This window comes from Polistes dominula, unplaced genomic scaffold (genome assembly GCF_049000335.1).
Source record: "Polistes dominula isolate Pdom_NZ unplaced genomic scaffold, Pdom_raw_medaka contig_28, whole genome shotgun sequence".
Lineage (NCBI taxonomy): Eukaryota > Metazoa > Arthropoda > Insecta > Hymenoptera > Vespidae > Polistes > Polistes dominula.
Window position 1 is genome coordinate 5,130,606 of NW_028300879.1, and position 12,821 is coordinate 5,143,426.

The following is a 12,821-nucleotide window of genomic DNA, read 5'->3' on the forward strand; positions in this document are numbered from 1 at the left end:
CGTGAATCACGTTAGCGGTCGCGAATTTGTTAATATATTTATTATAATTTAATATATTATATTATTATATATCATATTATATTATATTTATTATATTATATTATATTATTTATATGTTCTATCTTCCCCTTTTTCTTTTTATTATATTCGTTATTTTTTGTATCTTTTTTTTCAATCAAGAATCCTGTCGATCCTGTCTATCAAGAATCACATCGATTACACCCGTATATATACCTGCTTTCAACCTAACTTCTCGATTACATCACTTTTTTTGTGTAATGTGGTTTCTAATGGAACGTAAACGTAATACTTTTGCAGTATCGTAATTACCATTGCGTTCATAGGAAACGGATGAAGAGCAATAATTGTAGGGTTTCAGTATCTTCTTTGATACTAAATTATATGTTGAAATGAACCATCCAATTAATGATTTTAATTATTCATTTTCATTTTATATCTCATTGAAAATAATAATTTTTTTATTATATATAATATATTATAATTTTTTTTTTATCTATAATAGAATATATATATATTATTATAGAATGTGTATATTATTATATTATATTATTAATATAGTATACTATATTAATATACTATAATATATTAAAAATATAGAATATATTATAATTATTAATATTTTCTTATTAATAGTATATATCAAGTTTTATAATAAAACGTAATATACATTGTGCTCACTATGTTGAAAGGTTTTGTGTAAGGAAACAGCGCTATCAGGTGCTAGAAAGATATACGCGTATTTGCGAACAACTACTATGATCCATTAGATATCAGTATACATATGTTATACATATATGTATGTTTGTGTTATCGGTAAATGGGTTTTGCGTATGGTCGAAGATAAGTAAAGTAGTTGAGTCTCTCGAGTAACAACAGGTGGATTCAAAAGTTCTTCAGAAATATCGTTCATTCTTATAATGAAATATAATAGAATTTTATTGAATTTTATTCTATACACGTATTTTATATACTTATGATTACTTTTCATTTTTTTCAGTGAAACACATACACATACTTGTAAAGTTATGATTTTTTAGTACACATGTACTAACTGCATCATTATTTATACATAGACGAAATAAACGATAAAGTGCATGTTACCTATGAGCGTGACAAAGAGGCACGCGAACTTTCTAGTAAAAAAAAAAAAAGAAAAAAAGGCAAAAGTTTCATTTTAATCGTCATCTATGATTCATACATTCTTTTTCTTTTTAAAAATGGTTCTATTCGTCATATATATATATATATATACATGTTGAAATTATTTCATAACAAAGTTATTGATTTGGAATGAAATGTATATTTTCTATTTGTAATAGATAATATTCATGTAAACACATCGATGATTACATTTATATTTAAATTATATTTTTAATTATTAATATCGTTAATTGACTTTCATAATTTCGTATGCGTATATATATATGTATATGTATATGTATCTCTTGTTTCGAAATATTTAAAGATTTCTATTTGAACATTATATGAATTCTATGTAATATTGAAAAAACAAACATTATTTAACGATTCATTTTTGACAATATCGTTTTCAAATTACATTGAATTTATTTAGTTTAAAATAATATGGTGCCTAATAACTAATAAACTCATTTTATTTTTTTTTTATTTTGACTTAGACTACTTTCATAATCATCATATAATTATGGGCATATATATAAATATGTGTCCATAAAAATAGAAAAAAAGAATTGGTAAATATGATTTTTATTACAAATCTATAGAATTGACATTTTTGTTTTACATAAGCATTACAACACACACATCAATTTTTTTATTTTTTATTATTATAACAATAACTTACTAAATCGTTGCCAAATGACGCTTTTTTTCCACTACTTGAAAACACAATAAATATATGTATAATATATTATATATAATTATATTATACATATATATAATAATAATAATAATAATAATAATAAAGTATAATAAGTAATATAAAACGATCGTACAATATGTGCATAAGTATGCACGCATAAATCGATCAGACTATTTAAAAAAGGAAGAGAGATTACTTAAATATATAATACTCACATATACATATGTATATATGATATATAAAAGTATATGAAAGAGAAATCTGTTAAAATCTCGTCGTTTATGATGGAAAATAGAAATTTTAATATTTTGTAAATGGAATTTATTGCTGCGTCTTATTAAAGATATATTTTTTATTTGTTGTTGTTGTTGTTGTTGTTACTTCATACACTTTCGTAACTATTTCTAATAGATCGTGCCAGATAGATTGAGAACCATATGCCTACCGCCTGTAATCAAATTTTCTTTTTAGTAATTCATTCATTCATTCATTTATTTATTTTTCTTTTTTTTCATTTCATTAACAAATATAAATAAGAATATAGAGAGTCTTCTTTATTTAATTAGAAAAAGATTTATATACCTGAACAATTGCGATACCAAGACCAACACCACCTAGCTGTACAGCATGTGCCTTGATGTATTGTCCAAACGTGTATTCACATCCTTGCTTATAAACAGTGTCCACCGTAATGTTACAAGCACTGGAACCAATTTGTCCTATTTTATTAGAACAACAAGACATTGGTAGTTCGCCATCTGGAAATTTGGCCTTCCAATCGGTACTGTTTATAACACCGCAACACTTGAACTAGAATTTGAAAGAAAATAATTTTATTGTTTTTACTTGGTAGGATAATTTTTTGATGACATTCTCTTCTTATAAATATTACAAATTAAATATATTAACATATTCGCGACAGCTAACGTAAATTCACGTCTTTTCAAGTTCTATTCCTAGTTGTCGCTGACATGATTCACGTCATTTTTAATTTTAAAATTTTTATATATACATATATATATATATAAATTTATATTTATATATTTGTACAAATTTTATAATATAAATATATAATACTCAATTTTTAATATATTAATAACATATTAATTTAAATATATAATATTTAATATTTAAATAATTCTATTTTATTATTTAAATATAAATTTAAATAATTCATTATTTTTGCCGGTACTCAGTATTAATAAAGGAAAAAAATACGCCGGCAGCGAATGTGTTAATATAATATTATACGGTTTTATGTTTTTAGATTGTATATACATGGGATTTTTTAATTACGTATATATATATATAATTATAAAAATGATAGAAAATACATTACATCTTGTTGCATTTCATCCCAGAATTGAGTGATCTCAGTACTGTTTTTATACGTCGGTATAGTAGCTTTCATCTTATTTTCAAGAATTTCACCTGCATCTGATCTCAGAACGTAACCAGCAATTCCGGCAGAGAGTTCGAGTATGAAAATAAATATTAATAGAGCCGTGAACTGTGAAAAAAAAAAAAACAACAACAAAAAGACATAATTATTATAATGTTTCAATTGATTCGATAAAAAATTGTAATTGTTTTTTTTTTTTTTTTTTAAAGGAATATATATATAATTCTGCTAATACTTACGGTAATCAACATGCAGTAATTTTCTCTCACGGCACCGCAGCATCCGAAGAAAGCAATGAAGAAGATAATAATACCGATCGCTATCATCAACGATGGTACTGACAAATATTTATTGTCAAGAATGTGATTGTAATTGTAGTAAACTGCATGAATAGCCGTACCGAATATCAGGAATATTATTCCTGTCATCTGAAAATAAATAAATTAATAAATTAATATTGTTATTCGTTAACAAGTCCCCTAGTAGCACAAAATATTGAAAAATATTGAAAAATATTGAATATAGATATGTATTTAATATTAATATTAAATTTAATTTATATATAATAATACAATATATTTATTACACTAATAATATTAATGTAATAATATATAATAAATATTAATAATAATAACGCAATATATATTTACTACACAATAATACAATATATTTATTACAGTATATTTATATAATACAATAATATTTATTAATATTAATATTAAAAAGCATAAAAAGCAGTATAAAATATTAAAATTAAAAATGTAAGAAATAATAAAAAAAAGACATTGAATGTCTTTTTAATATTAAATACACATGTATTCAATATTTTTCAATATTTTGTGCTACTAGGGTCTCATCGGCGTATTAAAATAATAATATCGTCGTTGCAAATAATAATAATAATAATAATAATAATAAAAAAATAACAAATTGTAAATTTATACATTGTATAATAATTAATTATATATTAATATTTAATTAATTGTATATTAATATTATTACAAATTACGGTGGAAATATTCGCAGAAGAGTTATGCGAGTTAAAGGTGGCGTAACCATTGTAGTATATTTTTCGAACTCAAACATTACATCGTTAATAGATTCCAATAACGTTTATTTATTCAATATGTAACACAAGTACTGTTAATCATTTAATCAACCGACACGCACAAAATGTTCCATTTAGAATCGTTCGTTTTTCAATTAATCGATAAAATACTAACACATAAATTCTTCTTCATTCTTTCTGTTTCTTGTGATAGATTTTCACCATTTTAAAATTGCATTATTTAAATTAGCAAGAAAACGATATATTAACTGTTTTTGCAACTTAATCTAATTTATATGACTTAAAGTGTTAGGGTACATGTTACTGATCATTTATATGGCTTCTTTACCCTCATTTTCTCTGTCTTATCTTTTTTTTTTTCTATTTAGAACTATCGTTAACAAGATAAAATTCACACACACATATATATATATATATATATATATATATATATATATATATATATATATATATCTGTTAAGTATAAGCGTGTATAAGTTTTTTAACACTAGATATACCACCATTTTCAGTATACCTATTTCTACCACACTAGTCAAAATGACTGGTGTATCAAAAAAAAATTCTTTTTAAGGTTTCCAGTCTTTATTTATTCTTTAAAAAATAACACAAAATGTTTAACAATAATAATTTTAATAGATCAATGGATTAATAGATATTTTTAAATAACAAAATGCTTAATTATTTACAAAAATCAAATGTTACATGAAGTAGAGACATTTTAAATTAAAATGGCTAATGGTGTTAAGAACAAATCTATATTGTTTATCGTAATATCGTAAACTAGACAAAAAGAAAAGAAACTTTACTTTATAGTTAGATTAATTATTAAACGTTTTTTTTAATGATGCAATGAGGAAGCAAAGAGGGAAATTTGAAGATTTTCAATGATCGATATTTTCGACAAATATGTGCACGTTTCAAGAGAAAATATTAGCTTAATTTATAAATTATCATATGCTATTTCTATCTTCAATAATACTTCAAATGTTGAGTCATGCAACTGAGCAATGCTGACAATATCATTTTTCGAAGAAACAATATCAGGTTCATCAAAGAAGAGAGAGAGAGAGAGAGAGAGAGAGAGAGAGAGAGAGAGAGAGAAAAAAATTAAAGGTTAGAATTTTTCAATATCAGCTATAAGTGTTAATGTTTCGTCTACCAATGATAAAATTACTTTTTGCCTACGCCATCTTGCTTTTCTGATAATTAAGTATTTCTTATTAATTATGAACAATGAATAATTGAGGAATAAATCTTTCCCTTAATCATTATCATTTTTAATCCCTCTTTCTTGTACTTAAAATAATTTTGTCGTTGACGAACAACCAACAAAATAGAAATATCTAATATTCAGATAACCTATATTGAACTAATTATATTCCGATGATTTGAATCATGAATCAAAATTTTTAAACATTGTAACAGCATTAATAAACAAAAATGCATATTGACGTTGAATTTAAATAAAAATAAAAGAAAAGAAAAATGTTCACGTTCGATTCCGTATATATAAAAAAAAGAAAAAAGAAAAAAGAAAAAGAAAGAAAATAATTCATTAATTATAAATTATTGATTAATAATTAATTCGTATGAGAAAATTTGCATAATGTTACGTATTATTTGAATGCGTTTATGTAATGTTATATAAAAGAACACAGTTGATTTCGAAGTTGCTTTTATACCGAATAAGACAAGCACCTCACATGAGCTGCGGTGTCCGAGCGGTTAAGGAGATGGACTTGAAATCCATTGGGTTCTACCCGCACAGGTTCGAATCCTGTCCGCAGCGAATTTTTTTTTCTCAATTTTTCTTGAAAAATAAATTTTTTCTCTACTTTATTTTTCTAAACTATTGAAAATATTATTTTATTTATATTTTTAAAACGTTATAAAAATATATATTCCGTTATACAAAACATTTCTGTGCGCGTATGCGTATTATATACGAGAGTATATAATATATAACTTCGAAAAGTTTCAACTACAAGATGATACACAATTATCTATAATTTAAAATAAAAATATCAAGATAGCAACATCTTTTCTTTTTTTTTTGTTACATCGAAGCCGGAAAAGATAGAAGAAAATTAAATCGTCGTGAAAAGAGTTTCATGCGTCTGATAATTTTTACGATCGTTCACAGTTCGTTCGTTTACGTTGCCAAAAATATATATCGAGAAAAAAAATTAAATAAATAAACTACGTCATTCGTTCGATTAATCTTTGCGATATCTTGAATCGAACGATAAAAAAAAATAACAAGAAAAAAAGTAATACAATCTGGAACGTTTCCATTTCTTTAAGTTTTTGCGTTTGTTAACATTTACTGTATTATATACACTGTTTTATAAAGAAAATGTTAACAAAATGAAACGAAAAATATGGCGTTTGATGTAGCGAAACCGTATACCTTAAAAAAAAAAAATACACAAAAAATAAAAAAAAAAGAAGAAATAAAATAAAAAACGAAAAAGGTTTCTTACTACATATATATATATATATATATATATATATATATATATATATATATATATATATCGCAAGACCTTCTGCGAACGAGAGTCAACGTCAGAAGACCGGTTTTCTTGGTGGTAAAGACTTAACCTGGTATTCAGAATTCATTTTTTTTTTTTATTATTACTTTTCGTCTTTCTCTTTACTTCTTAACGTCTCTTTCCCTATTTGTTTTTCGTGCACTCAAGAAAAAGAAAATAAAAAATACAGAAGAAAAAAAGAAAGAAAAATCTCAACATTAACACTAGATATACCACCATTTTCAGTATACATATTTCTACCACACTAGTCAAAATGACTGGTGTATAAAAAAACAATGCTTTTTTTGAGACTTCCAGTCTTTGTTTACTTTTAAAAAATAACAAAAAATATTTAACAATAATAATTTTTACAGATCAATGAATTTATAGATATTTTTAAATAACAAAACGCTTAATTATTTACAGAAATCAAATGTTACATGAAGTAGAAATATGAAATTGAAATGGCCCGACAAGTAAAAATGACATGTCTGATATATCTAGTGTTAAAGTTTTCAAATGGATAGTACGACAAAGATAAAAATAATAATAATAATAACAAAAAAGAAGAAGAAAAAAAGGAGAAGAGCAAGAATAAATTTTATAGAAATAAAACGAGAAGACGTATTTTTCACATGATTCATACATCTTTCTTTCTCGCCGATATTAGAAGTTGATAATAGTATTTGAAATAGCATCAGTAACAAAAGTATCGGTTATATACCACCAATAGCAACAGCAGCACCAGCACCAGCACTAGCAAGAGCCAGCCGGTGCAGCTGGTGCAACGATCTCTTTCACCTTGAAAAAGAATAAGACTAAAAAATATTCAAGAAGCGGGAGTCTCCGGTGTTTGACGTACTTGCTTACACACATATATATATATACACTCGTTTTATATATATGTCTTCTCGTACTCGTGGCACTTCTAACGATATATATTTCACAGAATTATTGCGACGTATTTATCTATTTCTATCTCACTCTACTTATTTATCAACTTCTCATTCATTCTCTCTTTCTCTCTCTCTCTTTCTTTTTTTCTTTTTTTTTCTCTTTCTAGTTGCACTTGCACTAAAAAAAAAAAACACTTGCACGTATTTATCGGCTAAAAATCCCGATGGTTAACACTGAAAACTTACCACAAAGGCTAAATTGAAGATAAACATAAGGTACTTGACGCATTTTGAACTAGCCGATAATTTCATCGATGCCATTGTGTCGATGATGTTACCTGTGTAAAGAAATTTAAACAAAGTAATGTAACGCTAAGTATATACTGTACGTGTTAAAGGATGGAAGTTAAAATGGAGAAAGGAAGAAACGAAAAGAAAAAAAAGAAAACAAAAATTATCACGTTCAGAAAATAACTTGGATGTAATAGAAAAAGAAAGAGGATAAAAAAGTATCAAGCTTACTCTTTCTTTCTTTATTTTGTTTTTTCTATCTCTATCTCTATCTCTTTCCCTTTCTCTTTGTAACCGAGATGTTTTACCGATGGTAGAGGAATACACACTGATTGTGTCAGAAAAGTATTAGCAAAAACCGAAAATGAAACAATGATAATCCCGCTAAATAAGATACTATCGATAGCCGTACATTGGTCAAGCGAGAATGTTCAACTGCTCATGCGCACTCGCTAGTGTTATATCCGATCTTTCACGATTACGAACGAAATTAAACGAACGATTCTGGTAAAACACGCGGGCATCCTTAAGATAGCTAAGTCACAATTTATATAAAAACTCAATTGAAAGTTTATTAAGTTGTTTTTAAGCTGCTGATCTATGTGATAATCCATTGAAATAATCATTGATAATCTGGTGTTTATTTAAAAATTAGTAACTTTAACAAAATAGAAATCTACTATTATCGATACAGTAGGTAATATTCCAAAGTAGATATTCATTGTTATCGATTGTTGAAAAATTAAAAGATATAGATATCTACTATTATAGGCAGTTGATAAAACAGGAATCTATTATTACATTTTTTTAAATAGGAATGGGCTTTGTCAGAAGTCTTCGTATAAAAAATGCAAAAAATTACTAATATATAAGGTTGACGCTAAGTTGACACTAGGTTTAGGAGAAGGGTGAGTTATAGTTAGGATTTATACTAATTAACAAATTTTATGAACAAATGTATTATTTCGAATCTAAGGATTTTTTTTTTTTTTTTTGAAGAAATAATTCTTACAAAACTTCGTACTATATTTTTCTTATCTTCCTCCATTTTTTAATACTCTTATAGATCATTTTTGAGACAACAGAAACTGAATAAAAATGAACAATTTTAAATATATTTTAATTTAAATATAAAAATTTGGATCGCGTATAAATTGAATTTATAATACATTTTGCAGTTAGTAAATTTATTATATTTATATGTTTTTGAATAACAACATCTCGCGTAATCGAGTTAAATATTTGTTATGAGTTAAGAATGATTTATGGTAGAAAACACTTAACATTCGTACAATCCTGATACCCAAGAGGAAAAAGCGCGTGCGCGTGCATCGAGCACGCATGCACGTTTATACGTAGCAATTATGTAAGGGTTTACAATAATGGGGGTCTTTCTGACGTGGCCGACATTGCCTAGGAAATTTTCTAAGCCACGGCATGTTGCGTGTAATAGATTAGTTTTACCTAGTGTTTGGATCAACGCCATTATGCTATTAGTTACTAAATACAGGACAATGCATTTAGATATCTGATTAAAGTATTTTTTTAAACAACTATATATATATATATATATATAAATTCGTATTCTATCCAATCCATTATAGTAATTTGACATAGACATATTGAGTGTTTTGATTTAATCAATTTATATTAATAATAAGAAAATTGATCTGACAAATGGTCGTTGATTAACTACTAAAAATAAATTTTGATTACCTGATGACGCGAACATCTTTGGCCACGTTGACGACAATAATAATTTCTTCACTCGAATATAATTCTTTGAATAAGAACTTTAATAACTTATTAAAACTATGTACCACACACACATATATACATATATATTTTTATGAATACACAAGAAAAATATCTTATATCAATGTAAATGAATCTTACACTGAAGTAATTAAACCATGTAATAGTTTAACAATACGCCCGTCGTTAACAACTGCACCGTGAAGTTGCCGTTTAAGTAATGATCTCGATATTATTTATAGCATATCTGGTGTATTTTAAATAATTAATGGCTTATTTATCATTGGTCATAATGAAATACCGAATTAACAATATGTATTAATTAGTATTAATTATAATTGATGCTAATAATATTCAGAATGATTGATATACGTTTCAATTAGTTACAGATTTCTTTTCTTTCTTTATTTTTTTTTTTGGTTTGATATCGAATTTCAACGAAGCTTAACAGTTTCCTTCGTGTTAGAAAAGCGAAGCCCCTGAAAATGAACGTTCTAACTAACGTCTCGGTTTGCAGAGAGGGAAAAATAGAAAGAGAGAGAGAAAGATAGAAATAGTGAGGTCAGTGAATTTGCTGTCTGCCACCTACGTGAGGTCTGCAATTAAATTAAAACATATATCGTATGTGTGTGCATGTGTGTGTCGAGACCATCATATATAGCTTATTCTCTTTTATCATCGGGTGCATCGTACTCGATGCACACCAAGTTTTTCTTTCATCATTCAGACATTCATATTCGCATATGTACATATACTATACATAAATACCAATATATAAATTTATTTATTTCATAGCACGAAAGCCCTACTAGCTTTTCAATATATTTTTTAAAACTATCTTTTTTTTTGCATTAAACTTTTTATAATTTTTTGATAATTTACAGAAGGATGTTATAAAAAAAAGTATATTTTTTAGTATTAAATATGTTTCTTTGGTACTATATATATATATATATATATGTATGCACTTGATCGCGTGGGTCTTATCGTTGTTATTAGCTTTTTGAGAACGCCTTCTTCTCTTCATATTTTTATTTGATAAAAGAGAAAAATTTGTTTATTAAATAGACGAATTGAAAATTGTAGTAAACGAATTATTATGCAAAAATATAAAAATAAATATCTATGTTACGAGAAGATTATATTTTGCGCACAAACAAAAGAAGAGAATACAAATGCTTGAATTTTCCTCGAAAGTAACAGCTGTTCGCGCATAACTAACAACGAGTAAAACTAGGAAGGTGTACACAACAAGAGCTTACAGGGTGTCTCAATAATGTTTTTCTATAATTTTACCCATAATCTATAAATTATTGATACATTTTTAAAATTCCCATATTTGCATAAATACATTTTCATCTTTTTTTTTTCTCATCGTATTCGTAGTTAATTTTTTTTTATTATTATTCTTTTAAAAAAAACAAAAACATATTTTACAATATACTTCTTCGTACGTGTATGATTTTTATATGTCATTTTGAGAAATAAATCATCTTTCAATGTAACGTAACTTCGGTTCAATGGCACTTCCTTATTTCTACGTTACGAAGCTCGTTAGACCAATCGGAAGGACCGCCATGAGTGACCGCGAAATTCAATTCGTTTGATTTGGGACAAGGGTAAATATCGAGTAATATTATCCATCTATCTATTTTAAAGACTGGATGTGTATATTACTTAAATGCATATGTATGTGTGTGTGTAGATATATATGAGAGACAAAAAGTAATATACCACATTGAATGTTACATTTAAATCGATGTATCTCATAAAAATGGGGAAGGGTGAATGAAGGATAAGCCATGGGTGACGAGGGACGATAAGGTATCCCTGTGTTAAAAAAAAAAAAGAAAAAAAAAGCAGAAAGAAAAGAAAAAAGGGCAAAGGGGGAATGACAATCGTTCTTTTCGAACTATACCCACTTCTCATAACTAACTTACGTGTATACATCCTATATATATATATATATACGTCTTTTTGTGCAATTGTATGCGTACTTGTGTGTATGTGTATGTCGCGGTAATTGTTAACCAAGGATCCTATTGAATCGAAGTAGGGCTGCCACGAACCAAGTCCACCCTCGTATAAAATGATCAACCGAGCCCTTCGTTATATTTTTTTTCTTTTCTTTTTGTTTTTTGTTTCTCCCATATAATAATAATAATAATAATAGTAATAGTAATGATAATGATAATGATAAAATGTTTCCTGTATTTTTGGTCTGGGTATACTTCTCATTCCCGTTTACGATACAACACGACGAATATATCAATTGTTTTTATTTATTTCTTAGACACACAAATTTTTTATTCAAATTAAATTAAAATTAACGTTAAACATATTTTGTCTATATTTCTTCTAAAGACTATTAAAAGTCGAGAGAGAAGAAGTGACAGATAGAAGAATGAAATAAGAAAATAATTAGTAGGGTAGCCATGATGCATCTTTTATCGTCGAGACAGTCCTCAGCATCTCATAGGTGCGCTGTAGTATAAAATGGCAGGGCTGTATATTCTATAAGACACTACGTTAGTGTATAATACAACTAACAACAATAAAAAATAAATTATTAAGAAATACTTTTATTTTGAAAACGTCGATAATCGTGATCGTTAATTATAAATATTTCAACATCTTGCATTTAAAATCCAATGATCCAACTAATCGTTACACCACATAATTTCCTTTTAAATTGTCAATCATTTTGACCATCGATTATTTTCAGATTCGACATAAGAAGAAGAAGAAGAAGAAGAATTAACGAGAAAGAAAAATTGTTTTTTACGATCGATAAATCATAACCTATGAAGATGAACTCGAATTGGGAGTTGGGAAACAAGAAAGAAAAAAGCATTTCGAAAAAAAATGTAATATTAAAAATTGACAAAAAAAAAAACCACCTATCTCTTAATACATCCTTGAGCGTGCGCCCAGGTAAAGTGGTAGTGGGGGGTTAAAAGTGTTGCGCGCGCACGCTACCATCGTATTGTCGGGTAACACAACAAAAATATAT

General features: G+C 26.5%; 1 protein-coding gene and 1 non-coding gene across 3 annotated transcripts; one reads left to right on the plus strand and one right to left on the minus strand.

Moving 5' to 3' along the window:
* Nucleotides 1–1,730: 1,730 nt before the first annotated feature.
* On the minus strand, nucleotides 1,731–9,995 carry LOC107066918 (CD63 antigen). 2 transcript variants are annotated; one of them, XM_015321975.2, is made up of 6 exons: nucleotides 9,770–9,995; nucleotides 8,009–8,100; nucleotides 3,503–3,691; nucleotides 3,201–3,371; nucleotides 2,444–2,671; nucleotides 1,731–2,309 (listed from the first exon to the last, which is right to left on the minus strand). In XM_015321975.2, the coding sequence occupies exons 1-6, from the start codon at nucleotides 9,783–9,785 to the stop codon at nucleotides 2,244–2,246; spliced, it is 762 nt and encodes a 253-aa protein (XP_015177461.1). In that variant the 5' UTR covers nucleotides 9,786–9,995; the 3' UTR covers nucleotides 1,731–2,243. The 2 variants fall into 2 exon arrangements, with proteins under 2 accessions (XP_015177461.1, XP_089029832.1); XM_089173706.1 differs by lacking the exon at nucleotides 9,770–9,995 and adding an exon at nucleotides 8,285–8,481.
* TRNAS-UGA (transfer RNA serine (anticodon UGA)) lies at nucleotides 6,040–6,121 on the plus strand. Its single transcript has one exon. It is a non-coding gene; the product is annotated as a tRNA-Ser (tRNA).
* Nucleotides 9,996–12,821: the final 2,826 nt, after the last annotated feature.

What these genes read in the sequence shown, in the direction of transcription:
- LOC107066918 (XM_015321975.2), bottom strand. An exon ending in TCTTCAATTTAGCCTTTGTG is followed by an intron (nt 3,692 to 8,008) that starts GTAAGTTTTCAG and finishes ATTTATTTTCAG; the next exon opens with ATGACAGGAATAATATTCCT. An exon ending in TTGGTATCGCAATTGTTCAG is followed by an intron (nt 2,310 to 2,443) that starts GTATATAAATCT and finishes ATTTGATTACAG; the next exon opens with GCGGTAGGCATATGGTTCTC.